General features: G+C 49.8%; 3 protein-coding genes across 3 annotated transcripts; 2 read left to right on the top strand and 1 right to left on the bottom strand.

The window, feature by feature from the left end:
- The first annotated feature begins 73 nt into the window (after positions 1–73).
- On the top strand, positions 74–16896 carry LOC131206463 (sarcolemmal membrane-associated protein-like). Its single transcript, XM_058199020.1, has 10 exons — positions 74–520; positions 11316–11717; positions 11797–11952; positions 12024–12373; positions 12449–12761; positions 12834–12971; positions 13044–13184; positions 13255–13372; positions 13436–13953; positions 14025–16896. The coding sequence occupies exons 2-10, from the start codon at positions 11319–11321 to the stop codon at positions 15024–15026; spliced, it is 3135 nt and encodes a 1044-aa protein (XP_058055003.1). The 5' UTR covers positions 74–520; positions 11316–11318; the 3' UTR covers positions 15027–16896.
- Positions 16897–17019: 123 nt separating this feature from the next.
- On the bottom strand, positions 17020–20010 carry LOC131213761 (possible lysine-specific histone demethylase 1). The gene has a single exon (XM_058207880.1). The coding sequence runs from the start codon at positions 19916–19918 to the stop codon at positions 17192–17194; it is 2727 nt and encodes a 908-aa protein (XP_058063863.1). The 5' UTR covers positions 19919–20010; the 3' UTR covers positions 17020–17191.
- A 601-nt stretch (positions 20011–20611) lies between these two features.
- Positions 20612–26326, top strand: LOC131215147 (uncharacterized). The gene is made up of 6 exons (XM_058209532.1): positions 20612–20930; positions 20996–23145; positions 23217–23686; positions 23786–24064; positions 24223–24873; positions 25151–26326. The coding sequence occupies exons 1-6, from the start codon at positions 20612–20614 to the stop codon at positions 25248–25250; spliced, it is 3969 nt and encodes a 1322-aa protein (XP_058065515.1). The 3' UTR covers positions 25251–26326.
- Positions 26327–26935: the final 609 nt, after the last annotated feature.

Genomic DNA, 26935 nt, shown 5'->3' with positions numbered 1-26935 from the left:
CCCTTGTCCACACGGTCCAGTTGAATAACCCATTTATTGTGCACCTTCTCCCCCACCACAGTGTTCTAGGAAATATGCGCACATATCTCGCGGGAAATTGATCGAATTTGTTAGGTCGTGTGTGAAAAGTGTGTGAACGTGGAAAATCGCGTCTAGTAGCCCTCGGCTGTTTGCGAAGTTCGATAGTGCAATTCGCAGCGGCAGGTTTTCCAGTTTGTTAACACGACGGCAGTGCGACGGGGCCACGAGAAAAACGTGTGTTTGGACGGTGCGGAAAGAATCACTGCCGCACTGCTCATCCTTCTCGACCTTCCCCTTCATTGATCCGATGACATCGACGTGGACGTGAAGAGAAGGACACCAAACGCGACCACGCTGTGAACCAGGAAGCGGAACACGCGGATTAGAACGCCCGATTGTGTGTATCGTGCATGGTTTTGTGTTGTACGGACACAATCGGTACTTTTGTTCGAACTGCACTTTCCACGGTCATCAGTCCATCTTCCAGTGATCAGACCAGGTAAGCAATAGGGGGCTCAGTACAAGCTGCCTCGGAAAGTAGGCCACTGCGGGGAGGTCAAAACGATGTTACATCAACGCTGTTTGTGAAGGATTTAATATTAAATCCATGATGAATTCTGCGGCCAGACAGCAGGAATTCCTGAAGGATCCGTTATCATGGGATGCTTAAAGCAAAAGTGGGACGTGTAACGGGTTGATAGATGAGTGTCGCGCACCCCATTTGCCTTTGAGACAGATAGAGTGCCGATTGATTCATAATTGTGCATATCACGATGTTTATTTATACTCGCCGTCTGAGTCTCTGCCTTATCGAGTTATATTTGGTAGGTCCCGTTCATGAGTTGCAGAACGATGGCATGTTATCTCCAGGGTCCAAGAAGCAGTTACCGAAATCATTCGTGTCTGACCGGTTTCGAGCATTCGAGTCAAGTTTTGCCACTTTGCCGCTGGCCAAGGAAGCGTTACCACGTTTATGACGCAGGCAATTTAATATTAATAAACAGCTCTATTTATTATGTCCCCTCTCTGATTTGCTAAGTTGAGCCACAAAAAGTTTCACAGCCGCTGCAGAAGAGGTTGATCGCTGATAAGAGGGCAGCCTCGCTCAAAAATTGTGCCCCGTCACACAACACATCGAAGCGGGTGGAGAAGATGTAACATCCCTCCAAATGAATGCCATTTTAACTCTCATTTCACGCTGTCACGGCTCTTCTTCGCTGGCTTGCGTTTTTTCGGTATTTTCAGGCCTTCAACATTGACCTGAAGTTGTTGCGCGTTTGAAATAAAAGTTCCTACGGTTCAACCAAAATCCGGGAACGATTCTTTCGTGTTCGGACCAATCCAATCAAGACAGATTAGAGTTAGTTCAGTTTACGAACAACTTTGCTGTAACCCGACTCGTGGAAGCCATGTGTCGCTATTCCGTCAGCGCGCGCAAGGTCGTGGCCGTGAGCTGCGGAAATGATGGCCAGTTGGTTGCCGCCCATGCTTCTACTGTATTATGCTTAAATCGAATTAGGAGCGCCAACGACGATGTGGACCGTTCTTTCTAAGACCTCGTGACCCCAGTGCTGTGGGCAACTCAGTTACAGAGTCGCAGTGTGAATTCTCGTTTATTTACCAGCATGTAAAATATACAATATTTTGCTCTGTTTGGGCCTTTCCATGTGCTGGACCTTGTCAACATTATGTGGTTGATTCAATTGCCCCCTTCGGACGTCTTTACGCGGAGGACGATGCGCATATGCAATTGAACTAGATGACCTCTTAAATTAATATGTCCAACCCTGGGAACGGGTTATATGTTCCAGATGTCTTCTAGCAAGGTTGAACCGTTCACAGTTGATGTTTTAAAATTGCTTATTACAATATTTATAGCGAACAGTTTAAGGTTCGCTAATTGGCAAACCTCTTCAGGATGTTATTTTATTACACTTGGCTTCAATTTGTAAGTTCATTGTACTTGCTGGCCAATTGATATACATCATTCCGTTCAATACAATCGTTCAGTATGATGAAGCGCTGGATTGAACTAAGGGAGGATAGGATTGACTGGAGACGTCATTTACCTTGCATTCAGCAACGGGCGGGCGTCAAATATTCTATAAACGTAGTGTCCTTCCATATTCCTAGTGTTTCAGTGATTTCTTCACGCTGATCCCATCGTTCTGTAAGTTCCACGTGCTGTTCAGACCTAAATTCAATTTCCTACTTTCACACCCAGACCGGGTATTAGCAAGGTGTGGGGCACTGGAAAGTAGTGCCACCTACTCTTGATAGAGTGCATTTTCAAATCAACAGGTCACCATTTTCCACCGTGATGGTTGTCTGGCCCATCAACAGCGGACAGAAGGGATGATCCATTTATACAGCTAATGTTCTGCTACTCACGTCCACCTTCCGTATAGTGATCGTATTCCTGGGCCGTTTGTTATGCATGCATAGGACTACCACAACCATGATGGTGCTCCAGATGATGATGGATCTCAGACAGGTGACGATAGACGACTGCTGGTTGGTGAAACGTCTCGCTCTTCTGCGATGAAGCCCCCTACATTCCGGGAGGCATATCATATTTCATCATCATCATCATGTTTGGTTCAATTTACTCTCCTGGGAAGGTTTCGCGAAATTTGTACGTTAGCCACTGCTAACGGTAGGGAAATGAAAACGGTCCCTTTCTCAGCGGGAGGATTCACCCTTGTGCCGGTGTGAGTTCGAATGAACCGATTGCGCCAAGGACGGATCGCAATTCAGGCGAGGATACCCTCGCGCAGTTGCTGCTGGGTGGTTATTTATATCGTCCCCGCGAACCCGCCATTTGATTATCGCGAAGGAAGTGGTTTTTTTTAGATCCGCACCAATTTCACGCATTTTCACGCGTACGTTTCAGTGGTCGGTGTCTTGCGCGAAACGTCACTTCCGTTGCCATTCATCATCGAGCTAGTGGTTGACAGGTGGCCGTGGGTGGTAAGGTTGTTGGGTGGGACGGCGGTGTTCCCCACATGTTTGGGCCACCTTCTCGGTGCGGTGCGATGCGTATCGATTGGTGCGTTGTGTTGATTTGGAATTTTCTGCCCATTGGAACCATAAAACAGTAATTGGGAACAATATAAGCTAGTGTTCGCACTGTTTGTAAACTAGTAATTATCAACTTGTTTACTATATAGCCCGTTAGGTGGTTTCTATTTGTTCGCATTTTGTTGTGCGGTGTTAGCATTTAAATACAAAACAGGAGGCCCGTGTTTGTTTTTAATAAACAGTGCAAATCGCCACGTAAAGTGCCACGCATTCCACGGAACGGCAGGCAATACCGATGCAGTACCCCGGAGTGTTAAATTTCGCAACAAAATGCGATCGTATGCTTGTTTTTTTTTTGCAGCCAACCCGTCGCTCGGGGGCTGGTGTTCCCGACATTATGGTGTTCCTCTGGATCGTAACTCTGCAACTCAGGGATATCTTATCGTTTGATATCGCTGCATATGTATCGTATGATTTTCCGTGGAAACTGACGCGTCAGCCACAAACTATCGCTCGGTGGTCTGCGTGTCGCGGTCCGAGGATAAGCATTCCGCCAACTTTGGCTGGGTGTATGGCGATCGCCAGCCATCGTGTCAGTCGGTCGCAATATGTTTGATAAATTTCACCATAATTGGGGTGGTGTGATGGTGCAAAGTATGTGTAAGTTGTTGATGATGTGACCAGATACATTGGCCGCTGCCCCGTCGTCTGCCGGAGGAGTTTCGTTTCGTTCACCCACTTAATGACAGGGACGGCTTGATGATGGGTCGGTGGGTGGTGGCCGTTGCATTGTCATTATTGGCTCCGCCGCCGCCACCTGGGGCATGGTTTCGGCCCCCCGGGGGGGTGATAGATGGATCTCCGCTCGACTCGGCTCTTTAAGACTTTCACCGGAAGTCGCGGAACACCTTCTCGTCCCGGGTCACGGGCGTTTGATCGCTCGCGTATGAATCGCTAATGAAGAAGTGATTAGAGAGACACGCGATACGCCAGACCGAGCACACTGCGCCGGGTCGGGCAATTATCAAAAACATTATCATAATTGGTGCGCGGCGGCACAAACACACCTACACACGTGGCGTGCAATTTGTAAAGTGTTGGCCAATTTCTAATTTATGCAGAGAGCAGACTAAGAAGATGATTTGTTATGTGATGTGAGCAGACAAAAAAATTTGGAAGCGGATTCAAGTTATTTGAAAGAACGTGAAATGTTGAACGTGCATCGGTTATGGTATTACTAGCCTCGACCTCACGATCGTCATTTGACGAAGTCGATTAAAATCTTTGTTGATAATTGAATATTTTGAATGGAAATTGAGCAGAGTTTTTCTCACGTTCGTGGGATTCTTAATCGTTTGATTGACAGCATTGAAAGAGCGCATTATAATTGTTTAGGTTCGTCATAGTGCTCCCCTGTGCTTTGTCCTGTTACACTTGTCATCTCCTATAAAGGCCCTCTAATAACCAGTTTAATGGCCCGGAGCCAGCTCCTGTTGCACTTGGACTGCTAATCTAATCACTTTCTTATCGTTCGCATCTGCTCTGTCACGCATGGTGCTTAATTAACAGAACTGTGGCCCTGTCTGTCGCGCTGCCGCTTATCAGATCGGGATCCTCTCCGCTCTCTGACTGCATAAGCTTCCACTGTCCCCATGTCGTAGACTCCATGTAATACACGCTTTTTCTGTACTCCCATAGGTGACTGACAACCAATAGGAAATGTATTTCCCCAATATTATTGTGCCATGAATTTTTGCGCACACGACGACGTTTTGGTGGTGGTAGACAGGGCGGTAGGCGCGAATGGCATAAATAGATGTAAAATCGTTCGACGCGCGTGCGAAGCTTGATGGCGCAATGGCAGCCAAGAAACGGGAAAGGCCATTGGGAGGCCGGGCCCGCCGCCGCCCGGTCGAGTGTCGAAGTTCTAAATTTATCGCGGAGCAACCACTCGCGGGTTGGCCCACCGTGCCCTGTAAGCCGGGCCGCCAGGTTTCTGGCAACGCCGAACAACACCCCACAGAACCCGGCGGACGATGGACGGTCAGGCGGGCGAGCGGTTGGTCGTTAGTGGTGGTATGGGCTCCCGGGGCTCGGGGCGGAATTCGGGGGCCTAAAATTATCTATTTCCATTACCCCGTCGTGAACCCATGACGCTGTAGACTGCGGCCAGCGCTCAGAAAGAGAGAGAGAGAGAGAGAGCGGGTGGGTAATGGGCCCCTGCCGGAGGGGGGGCATGTTTTGCCTGGTTTCCGATTTTCCCAACGTGTGCTGCCCATGGACTAATTTTTCACGGATCCAGCCGCCGGGGGTGCGGAACTTTGACGTGACTCGGCCGATTGAGAAGGGAAATTTACGAACCATTACGCTGTGCTGTGTTTGGGTTGGACATTGGGAGAAAATGATCGAAACCGATCAGCAACGGTCCGCGGAAAGGTTTTCCACGGCTAGCCATTTGGGCCATGCGGGGTCGTAGATAATGGTATCCACTCGAACTCGAAGTCTGCGGACCGATGATGTCATTCAACGCCGGAAAAACAGAACTCGTCGTAAGTCTAGAACTTGACGTTGGTCACGTTGTCTGAACATACAAAACCAAAAGGGAGGAATGGGTTGGCATTTTTCCCGTTCCACCCGGGTGGACGCAACCACGCGCGCGATGTTAATTGTGTCTTAAATTTACCGGCCCCAGTTAACCATATTTTTTTTGTGGTGTTACTTGCTAGTCGGAACTAGGTCTTAGAGTGGTGCAAGATAACGCTCCTCTCGGGCCAATGACTCGAAGGAGGTTCCGTGTCACCGTGCTGAACCCTTCAAAGATCGCGCTCCCCGGTGGAACCAGGAAGGAAACGGGAGTGAAAGTGGCCTGAGCGACTCCCAAGATACCCCGTTTCTCGAGATTTGTCAACCGAGCTTGGGTTGGCGTTGTTCATTGTTGTTCATCGGTGTTGTCGTAATGGCACGCAAATTGTGCGCCATTCGACGGAGCCCCGCTGCACCGTTGCCACAATGAAATTAATTCCTCGCCGTGACTGCTGTGACACGCGGACTGGGAAAATGGTTTGACTTTCCGTTTGTAACATTTGTTTCTCGTTTTGTCGCTTGTTGTGCTTAACAATGCCCAACAACGTTTCCGATTACGATGGACCGGGAACTAATATAATTGGGAACTGCATTGAACATAATTATGTTACGATGGTTTCTGACCCTCTCGGAAGGATAAAGAGGGTACGGACCGAAGAGTGGTCGTTACAGGGTTTAAACCCTGATCAGAGAAACTAACTCAGAGATTATGACACAACGCGGCAACTATCTTATGCTACTTAGGGTACTATATACATTATTTGTTAGTAGTATTCAATTACACCCCTGAAGAGGTGAAGCTTTCTCATATAGGAAGATGGTGAAGAGTACAGTAATTTAGGTCCAAGAGATTACTCTCCAATTTCAACGCTCTTCAGTAGAATCCAAAGGCACAGAACTCGCCCACTGAACGAGCCAATCTTATGCTACGTGAAGCAATGCGCATTGCGCGGTGCCCTGTCTGGCTCATTAGTGTGTGCTAGCGGGAAAAAATGTATCTAACAACATCATGCAGCCGAATGGTGTTGTAAGTGAATCAAGCCCCGTTGTGTTGTGAGCCGTGTGTTGTTGAAGATGATTGGAATCGAACCAGTTTCTCGGGCGGCCCAGAGCAGCGTGTAATGTTTTAAGCAGATCCTATTAGATCCGGCCCCCGGTTCCCTCGCTCGCTCTCGCTCTGGCCAATTGACTGTGCGTGCATCGTGTAGCGCACATTAGAATTCCAACTGCCGGCAACTCCCATCGCGCGCTGGGGAGATGCTCTTGGCGGAACAGCTGGCGGAATGTGTTTTTGAGGCGAGTGGCCGCGCTGGACGAGGAGCAGAGACAGCGCGAGGCCGGACCAACTTACCGCGATAATCAGATACCAGAACGTAGAACATGCGCGCAACACTACTGCTGGCTTCCTGCTGCCAACTCCGTCGTCTTGGCGCGGAGTTGCGCAGTGCATTCTTACTCTCGTGCCCCCGGCCACTGCTTTGTGTTTGCCATAACGCAGTCGAATGCATTCGTAGGCCGCTGCTCTGCTGTGCAATAGACACTGTGCACTGCGCCATGAATCACAATTGCCGCATGTTTGTATCGAACGAGGCGGTGCCGCGCTCTACAAGTCGACGATGTCTTGAGAAGGTTTTTCGATTCTGGTTTCGATTTGTGATGTGTACCGGCGGCGGCTGCGGCCCTGCTGCTGGTTGAGTGTAATGAGTCAGTCTATTATGAGTCTCGCTTGGCGTGGTTCTGCTGCTGTGTGCAATTGTTCAATTTGCATAAATTGATCCATGATCCTATTTCTAGCGCGCTCATTGCGATGGCTAATTGTAGGAGGGTTTTGCGCAATCGGTGCACTGTTCCTGAGTGGGACTGTCTTTACTGGTTGTCATGTTGAATTAAGTCACATTAGTGCTTCCGGAAGTTAAAATTGCCCCCCGCTTGGAGCTACAAAACATTCGAAGATAAAATGGCACCATCCTTCACGTCTAATTTTAGACCCGCGCGTGATTAAATTCCCAACCGTCCGCCTATCTATTATCAACTCCAATACGCCCGGGCCCAAGAAGACGTGCACATTCGTTTATTTAATTTCACGCAGGGCGCGGAATGAATGTTCGCGATTTGCACGACTGAAAAACAATCAAAGCCAGCGAGTCGCGATCAGGCCTATGGCGTGCTGTCCTTCGAGTCGAGGCGCGCCACGTGTACCTCATCTCCATTTAATTAAACTATCAAGTGTGAAGAACTGGCCGCGACAAGTCGGCCGAGGGATGGGATCAAGAAGCTGACGGGGAGCTGCCTCTTGTTTTCGTCTCGTCTCGCAGCTCAAGTGGTCACGGTGACGACACCCGTTCGTTCGTAAGTTTTTCTCGAGCCGTGCTGATCGTACTGGGCTTGGCTCTGAGCGCAGTTGGTTGATAAACACTCGAGACCACCGCGCGCGTATGACGTAACCAACGATAAATGTGGCAGAGTCGATTTACGATACTTTAAAATCTTATGTATAATAGGAAAATTGTGCCCGAATGATAATTGCACGACAAATCGTACAATGTTCATCGAACGTCGTAAACATGATTCGAAAACGTTTCTCATTATATTAAAAATATAGTTTATTAGCAAGAGCTTATCGGCGAGCTTAACTTGTCTAATATACGATGATGGACAAACACCAAATTGCCCCCCGATGTCTTGAGAAAAAATCAGTTTAAACCATTCCTTTCCACGGGCATTCCACGGGTTGGCCCCGTGCGGACATAAAATCGGACGAAAACCGTCCCGGTGGCGGGGTCCATTTTGGGCCCAGCTTTAAAATCCCATCAATCGATGTTCCGAAAGCGGCACGCACGGAACGGAACGAGAATGAAGCATAAACCTGATGCCGACGCACACACAGAGAAGACCCGCTTCACAGCTGTTCATGGTCATCCAGTCAACGAGATCCCCAGTTCGCGTCCGTTCCGACCGGCTGTGGTCCGTCGTGTTTCCTTGCGGCCGCCGCCCGATGACTTCCACAGCGCTACTGCACATAACCCGGTAACCGAGTTGTTGCCGCCCCGCGCTGATGGCAGGTCGGTTATGGTGCGGATTTATCAATCAAAAAATTTTATGATTATGATTTTCGCAGCACGTCGTTGTTGTTGGCGCGGCGAACCGCTCGCTGTGGGGTGGTGCTAATAATAGCGACCGACGACGAGGACGGCAGCGTAGTGTTGCCCGGCCCGTGGTGGTTCGCATTCCGATTTCCGGAAATCCACTTGTGCCCCTCTCTACTGCAAACGAAGCTCTTTTTCCGGTTGGGACCTATAAAATTGAATCCGCACCGAGGAGTCACGGCTTTTACGACCCGACCCACCCTCACCGCTACCAATAATTACGTTTCGGTAATCGGTTTCCAATCTGTGCCGTCGATCTTGTGGGAAAACTGTCCACGTCCGCGGCTGTTGTGGTGTCATCTTGTGGGAAAATGGAAAATAAACATGCTCCGTCCGGTTCGTATTACACTGTTTGCGATTCTGGGCCGACGTGTAGTGGCGGTAAACAAGGTCCCCAACGCCGCCATCCTTTGTCCTTTGGGCCGGCTTGTTTGCTTCCGGTGGGTTCTCGAAGACCGCACGGAAGAGGTCTCCTTCGGGCTGTAAAGTACACAGCGAACAGCGAAGATCCACTAACCCAACCCAACCGACTCGAGGTTAAGCTAATAAAAGGAGTCACTCGAGCCGAATTGGCTTTATCGATTCGGCGCTACCGTCTGGCGCTGGTTCATCATGGCGGACCTTGGCCGAACGAGTCATCGGCAGGATGATGACGGCTACGGCTGCGACTGCGACGATAATTTCTGATAACAACTTCCGAGGCACCAGCTGTTTCAGGTTTTATCTTTTTCCAAGGGGTTTTTTGGCAAAGGGATTGCTGTAGGAGATTAGTCGGGCCTGTTTGACGTCGCTGTGTCCGTTTTATTAGTGTTCTTCTTCTGTTGGCCCCAACGGGACCTTTGGCATGATGCCAGTCGCAGGATGGTGTAGCCGGTGCAAAAACACACGCGTACGTTAACCTTTCGGTAGGGAAGGAGTTTTTACAGGGAGACCACCGTAACTTTTATGTGGCCAACACTGCAGCGCGCAGAAGACGCAGTGTATGCAGAGTGGCGGTTTTCGCCACCAGCGGGGGCCCTTGCGTCGTATTGGAGAGCGGCCTGATGCATGCCTGATTTTACCATCGAATGGTTCGTAATTTTATTTCGAACAAATGCGCTACACTCTAAGCGGTGCGCAGCATTTGATAGCCCATTCGGGCGGAACGGCGCACCATTCGTAAGACAAAGTTTCACTGTCATAACTTTGCCTTCGAGTTCCAACCCACTGGCGAGACCCATATTGGTTTATCTCTCCAGTTCAGTCCTCCAGACCGTGGCCACTATGAAAAGAAGGCAAGCGATATTTAGTGCCTTGAGTTAGTCAAAGAACTGTCAGCCTTTCATTGCAAACAAATTTATGCCCCCTTAACAACCCGGAGTCACAATGTAGCTCTCTGCCGGTGACCGGCAGTGGGCCTTCAGCAACACATCTAATGCTTCATCAGACTACTCTGGTCGGGGTACTGGGTCTCATAAAAATACATTCATGCAGAACGCTCCTCCGATCGGGCTAATCCTGCTTCACGCATCTTTGATTACCGTTTATTCCCGGGGTGTGGGATCCGTGGGAAACTCCAAATGGATGTTTCCGTTTTGCGCTGAGCGGTCCCGATTCGGTGTTGGCTCTGGCGCACGGCCGACTGGAATGTGCCCTGGAAATATTAATCAAAAAGTAATCAACCTACGCGGGCCACACCTTCGTTGGAACTCTTACTACGGACCCGGTTGTTTGCATTTGTGGCGAACATCTTCGGCGACGGTGGTGGCGGACCTTGCCCACATACTACGTGGTCTGAAAGGGTGAGCTTATTAGCTGCTGTTACGTTGGAAACGGTATTCTCGGAATGTGTGTTTCGAATCTGAGATTGGGGCGCCGTACCATTAATTGACCACATGCTCCATGTGTCGGTTTTGGGACTAACGGAGAAACTCCGGATGGGTCGATTGCTCCCAAATGTCACCTCTCGCCTGAAACCTTCCAAAACCTCTCAGCCCTCCGCCAATCTGTGATGGACGAATTTCTATTGAGTTCTTAGTTCGAAAGTAGTGCCCAGCAGCAACGGCAGGCACCGCACCACAATTCACTTTCCGTAATGAGCCGTGCTGCTGTTTTAATTATTTCAAGTAGCGCGTGTGGGGCTATTTGAAAACTTCCGGTACTGGGGCATGGATCCGACGGCACTGGGTTAAGGGTGAACACCGGCGTCGGCGGTACCTTTTCTAACGGATCTCTCCAAAACACCGTTGAAAAGTTGTGGCCAAGTTTTGGTTTCAGTACGAGTCCCGCGATCGAAGATCGTTTCTAAGAAAGGCTTGGCAGTAGTAAGACACGAAGACGTGTGCACCATGAACGTGTTTTTAATGCTGATTAACCAGCGGAGGAAATCGGAAGGGACAGCACAAACTTGCCCCACACATCGTGGTGTTCCGGTCGTTGCTCTCGATCCTCTCTCGTTATGTGGCCAATGTTTTACGAGCCAAATTTTTTTCTTATTCCACTGCACTCCGTACCGATCAACGATGACTGATAAGGTTCCGTTTTTTTGCTTACGTCTTTAAATAGGTCATGGTTATTATAAACAACAGAGATGATTATTTACCATTCCTGAAAGCGCCAGGAGTAAGAATGCAAACTCCGCTAGTGAACAGCGTGACAACGACCACAGCCACATTGAACCGCGACGTTGCAGCACAGGTGTATCAGCAACAGCAACAGCAGCAACAGCAACAGCAGCAGCAGCCACTCGGCAACATCAACAACAACAACAACAACAACAATAACAACAACACGCTTATCAATAGTAACAATAACAACATAAGTGTAAACAGTGTTGCCGGTGGTGGAGGTGGCCCACTGAACGCAAACAACAACAACAACAACAATAACACCATTAACAACAATAATGGTCAGCCGCAGGTTGCCCGGGCGCTGCTCATCTGTCGGCCCAATTCGCATCCCTTCAACGTAAGTCCCATGGCGCGGTGCAGCCTTTGCACGTTGATTACATTGTCTCTCTCTCTGGTTTTCTCCCTTTGCGTTCCAGAATCGAACTCTTTACCTTGAGCCGGGTGCCCAAGCTAAGGTAGGACGATCGGTGGCGCGCATTCGCGTTTCGGAGAACAACGCCATCTTCGACTGTAAGGTGCTGTCGCGCAACCATGCGGTGTTGTGGTACAAGGATGGCCGCTTCTTTATTAAGGTAGACGACGGGGAGCGCCTGGGAATGATTGTGCGATCGAATGCGTTAAACGATCTTTTGCGCTCCAACAGGACACGGGCAGCAGCAATGGAACGTTCATTAACAATCTGCGGCTCAGCCAAACGTGCACCGAGTCAGAGCCGTTCGAAATTAGCTCGGGCGACATCGTACAGTTCGGAGTGGACGTCATGGAGAACACGCGCCGGGAAACGCACGGTTGCATTACGGCCACCCTCAAGCTTTTCCTGCCGGACGGGCGCGAGACGAAAGCGAGCCAGAAGGTGGGTATCGGTGGCCAGAGTGCCATCATACCACCGGTGGACCTGTACCGCTTGAACCAGTACATCCAGGAGGCGAACCAACGCGAGCAGATTCTGGAAACAAAGCTGATCGGCTTGCAGAAAATGGTTGAATCGACCAAGTAAGTGGAGCGGCTGCTTGTGGACGGTGTTGTGGAAGTGATTGACCACCTGTCTGATCATGTTTCTTGTCGTAGACAACATTCATCCCTCGGGTGGCAGGCGATGATCGACGAGGATCGGTTGCTGAGCCGGATCGATATGCTGGAGAAAAAGTTACAGTACTGTCAGAAGAACGTGTCGGAGGACAAGCTGCGCGAAGAGATGCTGAAATTGCAGGATGAGAAGCATCAGTACCAGAACTCGGCCAAGGAGACCATGTATAAGCTTCACCAGGACCGGCTTGAGGCCGTACACAAGCAGATCTCGCTAGAGAAGGCGCTCTGCACGAGCGAGGACGAATGCTCGTTGCTGCGAGAGCAGCTCAACAAAACCAAGCAACAGTTGCAGGTTGGTGGCGTGAGGCTACATTAGAGATTCGTCGTTCACTGGTTGCTCTTTAACATATGTGTTCCTCCCTAGGAAATTACTGTCTGCATGGACACACTAAAAAGCCAGTACGATGAGAAGGTTGCCTCCAGCGAGGAACAGCTGAAGGCGAAAGAGTCAGAAATTACGAGTCTCACGCACAAACTGGACCACTTTGTTGATGTGTATGCGGTAAGGGCCCATATCGAGCGTCGTATCTGCTTAGGTCTGCCATCGTGAATGATGTTCACTTTTCGCTTCTAGGTTGGTTCTTCGGACGACGAGCAACAACAGCACCAGCATCAGCAGATACACAGCTCCGCGATGTCGAACTGGCTGAAAAACTCGGATATTAAAAAATTGGAAGGTTCAGAAGACATAATTAAGGCCATTTGCAACGATACCGTAAGTGTCGACGATCACTGTGTCGATCTTTGATGATCGTGTGGCGTAACTGTGTTTTTACCTCTTCCAGGAGACCGATATTACTAGCAATGAGTACACCGCAGGACTGACGAAGCTTCAACGGCGCATCAACACGTTCGAGAAAAACTTTAGCCTACTTTTCGGCACCGATCTGAAAGCGGAAAATGGTAAACTGTCGACGGTCTGCTCCAGACCACCGTGTCTAACTAGCATTTGCGATCGTTTTATAGAAGCTGCCGATGTGAACGAAGCCCAAAACGATACAACAGAATCAAGTGCCCTGACGGGGACAATCGTTGCAACGGTCAAGATGCTACCGGAATCGATCGCTGATAAGGATGGTGAACCCGAGGAACCCAGTGAGGACAAAAACAAAGAATGCGATGGCAATCAGAATGATGTGTCCGGCAGCAATATCGGGGACGGCGGTGGCAGCGATAGCACAAGTAACAACAGCAGCACTACCGACGCGTCCAGTGTCTCACACGAAGAGCAACCGACGGACGAAGAGCTAGAAAAAGCGTCTGAGGTGGAAATGGTTGGGAAAGGACTAACTGGTGGTGGTGTAGTGCCAGCCCCTCCGTACGGAGATACGGCGGCGCCGCTGAATCAAAATGTGATGCGACGCAATATTCGCCAGATTAAAAACGACTGCATGGCGCTGCTGCGTCAGGCGGAGAAGACCATGCAACAGAAGCAATCGGAGCAGTTGATACAGAAGGCCAAATTTGACGAATTGGAGACAGAGGTAACAGCCAGCATTGGTCGCCACGCCGGTTGACATTCATTGCCTCGTCTTTTTTCAATCGTCTCTTTCAGCTGCTGGCATTTAAGGCTGAACTGGAATGTCGTCCGAAACAGGAGGAACTTGACAAGAAGCAGCACGTTTGCGACGGTCTCGCGGCCAGTCTTAATACGTTGCGCTTCGAGGTGGACGAGTTGCGCACCATGAACGATCGCTGCCAGCTAGAAATGGAACGGATGGAGCTGGAGTTGCTGAATCACAAAAACACAGAGAATTCAGCAGCGGTTGCTACCGCGGACGCACCCTTGGTGTCAGCGATTGTGGAGCCAGCGCAAGACGAGTGTCTGGCGGAAGCTGATGGTGGTATTAGGCAGTCGAGCTCGGAATTGTTGACGATGATGCCGCAAACCCTGCTGGTTGTGACGGACAGTGCTCCGGTGGCCGAAATGCCATCTCCGGTCACGATACCGATGATAGCAATGGTTGACGTGGAAACGCAAACCGAGGGCGACGAAATGACGTCAACACCGGACCAGCGACCAGTAATACCTCTTGACGATACGGTCGATGTGAGCGACTTGTCGATCAGTTCCAATCTGGATCTGGAGGACGACGAAGATGATGATGACGACGACGACAAGACGGAAACAATAGACACAACGACGATATTCAACGGTCCGTCAAATAGAGCACAGAACGAGCTTCCGCGGCCAACGACGGATGGAGACTCCATTGCGAAACCGTTGGCGGAGGCGAACGGTAGAAACGCTTCTCTGGTGCAGGTGGCCTCTACTCTTGACGACGCAAGCTGTAATATGAAAGGCGTAGAGGCTGCCGCGGCTCTCGATTACGAGCTGGCTATCATTAACCATCCGGACGTCCAGCGAGAGGAGGAGTTGATCGTCTTCAAGGAAAAGTATGCGCACTTAAGCGAGGAGAACGTCCGACTGAATCAGCAGTTGCAGCGGCTGAGCAGTGAGATGAGCCAGTTCCGGCACTGGTCCATCCTCCAGCTGCTCATGTACATGGCACCGATCGTGGCTATCTTCGGTTACATTCTTTTGAATCGAACGTAATTTTGATGGCCCAGAATGGCGAGAGAAATTGAGGGAGATAGCGAAAACAGAATTTATCATCCGGTTATGTGCAAAATCCTCTGTGCGAAAATTAAGCAAAACGTGGGGGTTTAAACACGCGTATTCTCGTTCCTTGCAGAAACTGTAAGGCGTACTGTTTATTACTTTTCGTTTCGTTTCGTTGTCATCCATTGTTTCTCTTTGTAGCACATTTATTTATTAATCTGTATCGTCCAAACGCACACCGTACGCAGTCTGCAGTGTTTTTGACGCATTTCGGTTCAGGTGTATGAAACAAGATAGAAGACGCGACAAGGGTGTGTAGCTTTAATCTCAAAACAAAACGAAAAATTGCAAACAAAAATCAGAAAGTGGTTCGAATGCCGTGGTTTCCGTAGAATCTCATCATGTCGCACCAACCACGAATCCGCGTGGTTCGCGCGTCATTCATTGCTCATTCGTGGCCCTTTTACCCGAAACTTTCCTTGTGTCACGTGTTTCGCTGTTCGCTTAAATCTCACCTTAGCTTCATCATCTCACAAACACCTTCACCCGGCAATTGTACATGTAGCGCCAATACTGTATTTATTAACAATTAATCGCGAAGCAAAGACATTTTATCGGCAATATTCTGTGTGGGGCTTTGCGAAAACTTACACAGTTGCGGTGGAACGGCGAAATTTTGCAACGAATCGATAATAATATTACTAAACCGAAGTCCGCATAGGCCGAAAAGGAGCGACGAAACACTAGAGAAGGTTGCATAGATGTGAATAGTGGAACTTGGCCGGCTGACCGTCAACAGCTAGACACCCCAGTGATGTTGAGAGCAATAGGGGTCCAGAGGCGTAAGCGAGCTAATGTGTAAGATTGTGAAGACGAATGAATGTGATGTCCCCGGTGTGAATGTGATCGGCAGATGAGCTAAGCGAAAGCCCTAAGCAAATGGTTATCAAAGGTGGATTTGGCTGGGGAAAGGTTGTAAAGTTCGGATAGGTCCGGATTCTGATGTAGGGTGTAGAACTAACACTCTTTCCGCGCAGCTTCCGCAAACTTATCTCTCGTCCGCTACAACGCAACACTTTTCTATCGCGAGGCCGTTTTGGGTTTTTGTTTCTGCCATTTACTCTCACGCGCACGCCAGATCGTTGGCTAGGCTAGCTTTTATATGATGAATCTATAATCTATAATCCTTATAGTGATGATAATAATCCGGCGAACCGAAACACTGACCACACACCGCCACCCGACCCGACTTACCCAGACCGAGAAGAGCTCTAGTACTGGCACACCAAGTGTGTCACGCATTGCACAACCCAAGGCATACAAGTGAACGAGAATCGGAATAAATACGCTGCAAGTTATCGGAATGTATAGATTTTCACAATGCGCACCCCGTATGGTGCGGCCATCGGGAATGTAAAGTACAAAACATAAACACAAGAAAAGGAACAACATACGGCGCGCAAGAATTGGAACTACGACCGGAAACTAAAAGGCGGAGTTGAGAGTTGCTGACGGCAACAGACGACGAAGCTGGACGATCACGATGTGATTTCGATTCGAAATAAGTAGCACGAAAAAGGGTAACACAAGAAAGAGAGAGGTCAGTAGGTCAAAAGCTGTGCAGGCCACGGGGTTGCCCCACAAAATGGCGCATTTGAAGACGCTTGAGTTATGTATTATATAGTAAAAAAACACAAAAGAAAAGCGAACGGACACAACGCTGTGAAGAGTGTGTGCTAACGCCGGAACTCGAAAGGTAGCAAAATGCATGATAAACACGAAATGAACAGAAACTTGACGAAGGACAGCAAACAACTAAATGAAATACAAAAGGAATAAAAGCGATAAAACTATAGTATACACAAAGAACGAGAACTAAGAAATCGTGTATCGAAACTTAGAAAGCCTCGATAGCGCCAGAAGTCTAGCTTATTATTTTATTTGTTCGTTCGTTTCTTCAAGTATCTACAACATCGAACATGGCTAACTCTCGTGGGAATCGGAGTGGAATTACGACAAATGGAGGACGTGCTCGCTACTGCTGCTGCTGGTACTTCTGTGGAGTGCTAGACAACGAACACACTCACTCATAAAAATCACGGTGCAAATGAATATTTGGTGTACGTGAATGGTAGTTTATGATGGACACAGTGTCGGAGTTACTTTTTCGGTTCCTCCTTCGGCGTTTCGGGATAGGTGTTGGGGAACCCCAGGAAGTAGTCGGCGATACGTCCCGCTTCGCGCAACCCACTCAGCAGCGCACCGTGCACCGTGGCCGGATAGTTACGGATCGTGTGTTCACCGGCAAAGAATAGACGTGGAATGTCGATCGGTTTGCTGTCCTCATCGCCATCGCCGTCGTCTTCCTCTTCGCCCACGCCGGTCGTTCTCCGGCGTTGGCCACTACCGTTGTCTTGGGCCTGCTGTTGCTGCTGCTGTGGCTGCGTTTGCTGTTGCTGTTGCGGCTGGCTGGCACTGCTGGTGCTCGCAGTGGTACTCTTGTCAGTATCGGGTGCTTTCGGTGTGACCGGTGCCGCCAGAAGGTCGTAATCGCTGCCGGACGATCCGATCGATACGAAGCTGTACGATCCGCGGGACCACGGGTCAGCTCGCCAGCGCGTAACAACCGTTTCCTTCGGCTGTGGGACGGCCGAATTGCCAAAGATACCCTTCAGCACCGCTATGCACCGACCGACGATTACATCGTCCGACACGTTCTCCATGATGGCGGCCGACTGGCCTGCGACTAGAGCGAGCAGGACGGGCGATTGGGAGATGTTCCAAAACAGAAACAGCTCCCCGCGGCTAGCCGTGGTACTACCGACGTGCCCGAAGAGATTCGTGTTCGGATCCCAGAAGATACGGTCGAAGCACAGCACCACCTTGTTGAGGTTCCCGAAACCGAGCCGGCGGATGGCGGACTGTTTCCACTCGGGTAGAGGCGGATCGAAGCGGACTGTGTTGAGCTGTCGCGACTCTTCCGCGATCGCAATCTTCAGCACCCCCAGCGTCAGTGTGCACAGGACCAAGTCTGCCTTGTAGCAGACGGACGAATTGTTCGACTTGAGATCGGCCGTAACCTCGACCCCACCGGGTCGGTAGCGAATGCTGGTGACTGCCGTATTTAACCGCAAATCCAGATTCTCGGTCAGTGCGATCGGGACGCAGGAGTACCCGTTCTTGACGGTGGTGTGACTTCCGATGAACTCGAAATCATCGTCCTGATCCCAGTGCTTCAGTGACAGATTGTTCAGCGGCGTGGCATTTGCAAACTCCAGGTTAGCAAAGTGCCAGTCGAGAATTTGCCGATCCTTCGACGACAGATACACCTCTGACACCTGCTCGTTCTCCAGTTCCTTTATCTTGGCCTCGATTTCAGTTTGGTTCGCGCGCAACCGTTCCACCTCCTTCCACGCAAGGTGTTCTTCGCGGACGGTCATGCGTAGCTGAAACTCGTGCTCCAGGTATTTCGTTGCGGCCGCATCCACTCCAGCGCCTGCTTCCTGACCGACTGCTGCTTGCGATCCACCACTACTTGGTAACGGGGTCGCTGGTATGCTTTTTGGCGGTCTGCTGTCGGTGAGTTCCTGCGTTTTCGTCTTTAAGCTCCGTATTCGGTGCAGTGTCTCCTCGAGGTGTGTTTCATTCTCAATCAATTTCTGTTGCCAGGCGATGATGCTCGAGAGATGTTGCACCTGTTTCTCCTTCACGTGCTTCTCCTGCAGCTTGATAACCCACTCAAGCGCTTGCCCGAGCGAAACGGGATGATTTCCGGCGTAATTGAAGTCGAGCTGATGTGACAAATAGCTCGTGGCCTCCAGTAGCCGATTGAACTCGCGCTCTACCATATCGTCCTTGTGCTTCGGAACTGGTTTGCCACCAGAACCGTACAGTGGGCAGGTGCTCTTGATCGGACACATCTCCATGCCCGTCTGCTTGCTGAGGATCGTTATCGGATTGCCCCAGATGCCGGTCACCACCATTGCGCCCAGATCGGCGGTATACGCGTTCTTACGGAACGTGGCAATGCGTCCCCCGACACGATCACGGGCCTCCAGCACAATTACATCGAACCCAAACTGCTGCAGTTGCTGAGCAGCCGATAGTCCCGAAATTCCAGCCCCGATCACGATCACCTTGGCCAGCTTCTTGGTCGGAAGCGGTTTAAGTCGTTTGAAGATACCGAAGTTGATGAAGCCGTGACGCTCGAGAAACGCGTGCACCTTCCGAACCAGCGCCGGGTCACTGTTGAACGGTGGTTCCATCTTAAGCAACGCATTTTCAACCGTCAGCTGTACCGTCGGTTCCTCTATCCACATCTGCAGGATGCGATTGCGAACATTGAGAAAGACGCGCTGCGTCAGCAGCCCGTGTTTGGTGATTTCCGGAAAGCAAACGGCCTCCGATGCAGTCATCTTATCCACCGGAAGTCGCGACTGAAAGGCGGCACCCTCGAGACCAGTCATGAGCTCCTTGTACGGGTTGGCGTCCGGTTCAGCCGAAGGCTTTTCATCCGCTTCACGACGCTTCACTTTCGGCTGTGCCTGTGCGGGAGTGGTTTGTGGTCCTTGCGAACCATCATGCTTGAGCGGATCCGTCTTCGGAGCGGTTCCCGGTGTCTGCGAGTCTCCTTCGCAAGCACTACCAGGACGGACCACTTTCGCCCCATTGTCGCCGTATTCGACTTTCGTCTTCTTGCGCCGGCTCGTACGACGCCCTTCGTCCGATTCGGATATGGCCCGCCGCTTTGTGCTCACTTCCGGAGTGAGTTCACAATCCGAATCGTCACTGATTAGCGTCACCGTTTCAACGGTGGCCGCCGCCGCCGCAGCCGTGCTTTCGTCTTTCGTTGTCCCGGTGCTGCCCGTTGCCGACGAGCCATTCATTTTGCTACCCGGTTGTGTACGATCGCGGTCCTTGGCGTTTTGTCTATGGCACCATGTTTGCAAACTGTACAATCAGCCGCCAATGCTACGAACGTACGGTAATCTCCTAAACGGCAAAGGGTCACAACGAAAATCGTGTAAATACCGAAAAAACGACCGAGAAAAAGCTTTTATTCGTCCTTGTTCTCTCGTTTGACAGATGCAAATTTGATTTGAGATTTGTTTGGAAAAATTCGATACGATGCAGAACGGAGGAGAAAAGGCTGCGTACTGTGCCGATGGGGTTCGTTTGAGTTAAACATGTGTTTTTGGAACTATTGGCAGGCTGTGAAAAACTACAAGATCGAATAACTGAATTAATCATTTTCTTTAATTTTGTGTGCACTTCACATTCTTTTTTACAGTGGAAAGTCGTTTGACGGTGGTCCTACACACCTTGAAAGGACTGTTCGCGCCTCTAGCAACCTCGGAATTGGTGAGTCACAAGTGACAGCTGCCATAGGGGCAAATTTTGCTCTGCTTGGTAAAAGAAATCACGCAAAATCTGCGAATTACGACAAGTGGTTTTTGCTGTTGTTAAATCCATCCTCACATGCCATATCTAAGCGTGTGCCGTGTTTTCCATATTTTACTATAGTAGTGTAAGCGCCGATGCTGGTGGCCACATTTGATTGCACGCGTTTTCAGGGCACAATGGAGGAAAAATCGGCCATAGAGCTGGCAGATAACAAGCAGCAGCAACCTTCCCCCAAGAGTATTGACCTTCCGGCAGGGCTCATACTGGTAAGCAGCAGTAACGATGGTTCGCAGGATGAAGATCACGAGGAAGGTGAGATTCCGGATGAGGACGGCGTGGAGGAAGAAAAAGAGAACGTCCGCAGGACGGCCGGGCGTGTCCAGCACGATCTGGAAGACATAAGCTCGGAGGAAGAGTCGAACATACGCGAACGCCTAGCGGAACTGGTGGCCATGAACAAGGAATTGAAAATGATCGCACAAATTAATAACTACAGTAAGTGTGGGGGCCGTGTTTGGGTAACCGCTTGGTTGTGCTGACAAAGGTGTCTTTTTCCGTAGATTTTCTTAGCAAATCCGACGGCAAAGACATTTACTATAACGAACATTACCAACACGCGCGTCGCCGTAAAGTGGGGAAATCTTCCACAGCGACCAGCAAATCAAGCAGCCGACGACAAACCGTTCGACGCGAGCGTTTGATAAGCTCGAAACGTCACAGCGAAAAAAGGAAAGACCGGCAATCGAGGCAGGATCGACGTAATTCTCACCGGCGTCACAAACGGCGGAAATGTGCATCTCCGGCAACCACACCTATGCACCGTTCCACGTTTATGATAGAAACGTCCGAATCGGAATGCGAGTTAAGTTACGACCGCGAGTTCCTCGCCTGCTCGATCGATAATGGCAGAAAACGGAGGCTGCATCTGAATGAAAATGCTCTCAAGCGCAAACTTCTGCTGCCGCTGAACGGGGGAAAGAGGGAGAAGGGCAGGCGAGAAGCGGTGAAACACAACGATGTGGTGCCTATGGTGACGATCGATTCTTCGGCCAGCGGTCACGAAACATCCGAACCGTTTGTCGTCGATGATGACGACGACGACGAGGACGAAGAGGAACTGCAGTTACGGTTGCTAGCACTACGTACGAAACCCATCGTGAAAGAAGCGTGTTTAAACGAAATGTTTGATGTATGTCAAGTGCCATCTCCACCGCCTCCGCCAATCATCAGTGGCGACAGACAGGACGAATCGAAAAATTGTCCCGACAATCACTTTGCGCCGCTCGAGCGTTTAGGATCCGAAGAGCGCGAGTTACGAATGATTGCTCTGAAGTCGGCGTATACCAAGAAACATGAGGCCCGGTTACGGCTCAAGGGGTTTGGGAAAGAGAGTGAACGACCGTATTCTCCTAGCGATAATCTAGTGTTATCGCCAGTTGACGAAATACCACCGATCTACGACGAATTGGACAATGACTTGTTCAGCGATGGAAATGGCTCGGCAGGGGAGGCGCTGCGTCCGATCGATGACACTGATGACAATGGCAACGATATGGAAATCAGTCCCGCCGACAGCCCAGCTCGGTGGCCAATCCCCAACGAGACAACGGAAGATTCACAGTTACCGATTGATATGGAGTTGGCAAGTAGTGACCCCAGCAGCGAATTACCCTCGGAAAGTATTGTTTTTGCATCCGAACCTCCCACTGATCGAGCGAAAGCTCAGAGCCCACCGATGACGCCCGACTCGATGGGAGAAGCTGAGGCGGACGCATTGCGACACTTTTTGTTGTCCAAAATGCGCCAAAAACAAAAGGACACAGCTTTCGTGGAAACGAAAGCAGAAGTGGCATCCGAAGTTTCAATGGAATTGGAACAACCTGTTCCGCTGACAGACGAAATGGATAAACAATCACCCCTAGCAACACTGACGAATGTGCTTCCGAATGAAACGTCTTCAAGTGCAGCGCAAAACGTTAAAGTTACATCTCCAAAGGCGGGCAACTCCAATTTGATAACGCTCGTCAATCGAAAGATGGTACGAAAGAGGCGTAAGAAATCGCTTTCCGTTACCAATGGGCCAGGGAATAATAGCATAGAGATCGTGGGGGGTCTAAAGAATGTCACAGCAACTACTGCAGCTGGCGACGTTAAGCAACCGCAGTCCGAGACGAGCACCATTGTCCCGAAGCTGCAGGTTGTGCGAACACAAAAACTGCTGAACAATCAGAACAAACTGATAAACCTCAATCACACAATATCGCCATCGCCACCGTTGCTTTCAGCAACGGCCTTTGCGATCGTTCGGACGGAGTCACCGAAAGAGTTGACAAACGTAGAAACGTTCGTTTCGCGCCCCGTTTCGAGGATGGTCATTCAGCTCGGTCATTCCGATTCCGACTCGGATGTTGATTTTGGATCTCTTTCGCCAACCAAGACGTCGGATGGCGTGGCAATTGCGGCTCCTCCCACACCCAATTCACCGGCTCCAGGTCCTGCCTTTGAGCAGCAACTGGATCGCTTTTTGCGCAGCGTCCGAAGCAAAACCATCAGCAATCCTCTTCCGACCACAGACGACGCAAAACAGGGCCTCGAATGTTCCAGCTTGACCGCATCGATTGACAACTCGGTAGCTTCCAGGCAGCAGATGATGGCGAAGAAAACGCAATCGATTCCTGCCGACGTGATGGCCACGGTGGCATCATCAACGGTAAGTTTATCTTTGTTTCTTTCTCTTACGTTGCTGAAATGTGTTTCGTATTGTTCTTTTTGATGAGCCAGGCTGTAAAACATCTTCCAAAATCCGCCCAAATGGAGTACACAAGACTGATCGCACGCATGGCGCAGCTGGAGCGACAAAAGAACGCAAGACAGCGTCGGTTGTCATCGAAAAATGGCCAGGAAGCCGTGGTTCGCAATCCCACCGATACTGGCACCAATGTGCAGCAGAGTCATTCGGAAGCTATGCCTGTCGAAAAGCCCGCGGCTAATGCCTCTCTCGAGACGATTTCGCAACAACCGAACACTCAAAGTAACTCCTTTGATCCTTCCAACAAACACCCAGCGATCGTTCAAGGCCCAGGGAAGAGGAAGGCGGCTCCGTTGACCGAAGTGACTTTAGAAAGCGCAACCGAAATTCAAGATCCGGTTTTACGCAAGCTGCACCAAATCAAAAGTCGTCTGCCATCAATTTCGGAGGAAGGTCGCAGTCGGTTGCTGTTGACCACCGAGAGGCATCTGGTGAAGCACAGGTAGAAGACCATCTTGTGATCAAGGCTTTTACATAATTTCTCTCTGGCGTGTTCTTGATCACTTGATCACTCAATTCTTGATCACTTTCCCAATTCCAGCGACTTTTTTTTGCGCCAGCTCGAGCAACACAACACAATGCTCGTGGAGGTACAGCAGGAGCGCCAGGAACTGTTTCAACTCGAGAACCGCATCGAGTTAATGCGTGAAAAGCTTGCATCGCTGGAACGGATACACGATGATCGTCGGAAGCGCTCGTTCGAATCGATCACCAATGTACAGACCTCACACCGAAGGATCGTAGCCGACCGGAAGCGATCGGTCGAGTTGGCGCGGGTGTGCGTTACCATCGGTCGATTGGTCCTTGGGGACGCGTATCAGTAAGTGTGTGGAATGTGAACGCATTCCCAAGTTTTGTTTACCGTAGGAATCGACAACTTTCGGCACGGGGGCTACGAAACACGTTTGACAACAACAACCCTCGTTTGAATCCGGATTTCCCCTTTTCCCCTCATTTCGCACCCATCTGTTTCTCTAGACCGCCATCGGCGTCTGCTGAGGTCCATCTACAAGAGCAGCTGCGCATTCTGGTGAACGAAACAAAGCAATTGAAGTTCATTCGCAAGCCTACGTTGGAAGAATTTAAAAGTCGAATTTTGGCCAATCGAAGGACGGTTCTGGTTGCGGACAGCGTTCGTGTTGATAGTGCACCTGTTGTGGAACCAAAACCAGATGACACCCAAAAAACTGAACATGACCCGATGCAGACGCCATCGATGGCCGAAGCACAGGGTACATCATTTGATTTACAAGCATTAGAATCGCAGGCGCACCAGCTCGAACCTTCTACGGGGACGGCCGATCAGGACGAGTTTGCGAATCCTGAACGACCCGGCGAGGAAGAACTACCTCGAAGTGACACAGAAGTCCCGGCGGAAACAGAACCAATGCTAATCGGGCATGTTGAGCCAACGATGAACAAATCAAATACTTCCCACGAGGCGGCGAATGAGCCGAATGCTACCCCCAGTGAATGTACGGGTAACGATGCCCAGCAGGACTTAACCAACCGATCAGAGGTTGTCGAAAGCATGCCAGGGAAGCCGGTGCATGGGAGTGAAGACGGGTTCAGTGAACCGTTGCGCTTTACAGAGTACAAATCACCGCTAGTGTCACTCAAACAGCCAGGGTAAGTCAGTGCTGCCTGTTCTGTGCATTGTTCTTCTGCATCACAATTGTTCAGTTGCATTAAAACATATCTTTATCTCCTTTCCTTCCAATTCCTCTCCATTCCCTGCGTTCATCCACAATCCGTTCCCGTGTTTCGTCATTGTGATCCTCCATTGTTGGTGGATCAATGTCGTTCCTACTCATGCGATCATTTCCGCACCGGATTTTCCTTGTGCATTGTTTCTCTCCCTGTTTGTCTCTTCCTCTCTTTCTCTCTTTATCTATATGCTTCTTAGTGCTCTAAACACCACTCCCAATGGGATTCTCTGTCCGTACGAGCTCGACGGTCAGTGTGTAGATCGGGACTGCAAATACGATCACCTCCGTCAGCCGTGACCTGGGTGAAGATTTCTCAAAGCTTTATGGATGGATTCCAGGCCCAAGCGACGAAGCCGCTCTTGCGTGCGTGCCATTTCTCCGTTTTCCATCTCTTCCCGCCCCATTCCATCTTCCCTCATCCAGAAAACAACCCAGACAATCCAGACAATCCAGAAAAGCACAACCTCACCTGTAACGTTTGTGGGGCCAGGGGTTGACGCAGGATCTCATTCGATCTCGGGGGCGAATGTGTCTAGGCCACTGCTTCGGGACGGGAAAAGTGCATTTCAGTAGGTAAGTTATCTCGTCGAGTTGAGTTTTCGTTTTTTCGTTCAATCCTTCGCCAACGCTGCCCTCCGCGTCAGTGGTTAAATCGTTTCACCTCTCGCGAAAAAGCTCGTGTAAGTGTTATGTCAGCGTAATGGTGTGACGATCAGTAGCGCGCTGAATACTGAAACTGTTGCCTGCCGCCCGTCCGACCTGTCCGACCAGTCGTGCAGTTCATTTAGTTCCTCGTAAAATGGTGTTAGTAAGCGACGGATTCCGGACGACGTAAACAACATTTGAAAAAGTGATAATGAAAGCTGCTGCCGAACGCCGCCAAATCGTCGTCGATTCAATGTGGTTAAGCAAGTGCCGTCGCCGGGGGCGGTGCCCTGTTGGTTATTGTTGGTATTTAGTGAGCCGAAACTATCGATCAAAAGTACAAAATTCTTAATAAGCGTATTTGTCTACATTTCTGCGCGTGGGGCCTGCTTAATTTTCGTAGTAACTATCATTTCGTTCAACTCACATGCAACCAGAGCAAAAATAAGCGGATATTAACGCATTTCATTAAATTTTCATTAAATAGTTTAATCAATTTTTCCTGGGTTTGCCGGCCAAGTGCTGGAACTGAGTTTTAGTCCGTGTTTTCGTGCTTTTACTCCAACGGTTTGCAGTGTTCTTTTTATTACTATGATCATTGTTTTTTATTCCTCTAACAATTCTTTTACTTTCTAGTCCCTCCACGTTTTCGAGGGACACAGTGATAAAAGTGACAAGTCGAACAAATCATGAATTACCACGGAATGTATATTTAAGCTAGAGCAGCTGGGGAGAGAACAATGTATACCGAAAAAACAAAGAGCAACGAATAGTAATAAAATGAAAATTGAATAAAAATCATGCAAATGATTTGTTCACTGGGTTTGCCACAACGGCTGAGAAAGAACTGACCGAACCGTTCAGGTATTGTGTCACGAATTGCATAACTAATTGCTCAACAATTAATTGAAATTCTACATCAATTATCCAGCCTCGTCCGGTCCCCGAAGCCAACGAAAGCGGGGGGTTTACCGGAGCTTATCGGTTCCGAGAGCGCCGTGGAAGTTTGTCAGGGACGTACGAAAGAAAAATAAGAGTTGGCAATGGCAGCGGCGAAACAAACTTCAAAGTTTGCGCAAGCTGAAATTAATGAGTTCTTATCAAAATATTTGATTTATGCTCCGAAGCGAAAGATAAAGCGATCATCTCGTGGCGTGCATCCACCACGTGGGCTAAGAAAGAAAGTTAGAGCAAGAAAACAAGCCACGACGAAGATCCTGGCGGGCGATGGGAAAAGATTCATGTTCAGTGGAAAGTAAGAAAGAAAAAACAGAAGTAAAGGAAAATAACGCAAATTTTAGAAGAATCGTTTTGCAGTGGAAAGACATCGGGAAACC

This window comes from Anopheles bellator, chromosome 1 (assembly GCF_943735745.2).
Source record: "Anopheles bellator chromosome 1, idAnoBellAS_SP24_06.2, whole genome shotgun sequence".
In the NCBI taxonomy this organism is placed as follows: Eukaryota; Metazoa; Arthropoda; class Insecta; order Diptera; family Culicidae; genus Anopheles; species Anopheles bellator.
This window is presented reverse-complemented; position numbering and strand designations above follow the sequence as displayed.

Coding starts and splice junctions, on each gene's coding strand:
- LOC131206463 (XM_058199020.1), top strand. CDS start 11,319: ATGGTTATTATAAACAACAGAGATGATTATTTACCATTCCTGAAAGCG. Junction 11,953..12,023: donor ATGGCCGCTTCTTTATTAAG/GTAGACGACGGG, acceptor GCGCTCCAACAG/GACACGGGCAGCAGCAATGG. Junction 12,762..12,833: donor AAACCAAGCAACAGTTGCAG/GTTGGTGGCGTG, acceptor GTTCCTCCCTAG/GAAATTACTGTCTGCATGGA.
- LOC131213761 (XM_058207880.1), bottom strand. CDS start 19,918: ATGAATGGCTCGTCGGCAACGGGCAGCACCGGGACAACGAAAGACGAA.
- LOC131215147 (XM_058209532.1), top strand. CDS start 20,612: ATGGAGGAAAAATCGGCCATAGAGCTGGCAGATAACAAGCAGCAGCAA. Junction 23,146..23,216: donor CCACGGTGGCATCATCAACG/GTAAGTTTATCT, acceptor TTGATGAGCCAG/GCTGTAAAACATCTTCCAAA. Junction 23,687..23,785: donor AGGCATCTGGTGAAGCACAG/GTAGAAGACCAT, acceptor TCCCAATTCCAG/CGACTTTTTTTTGCGCCAGC.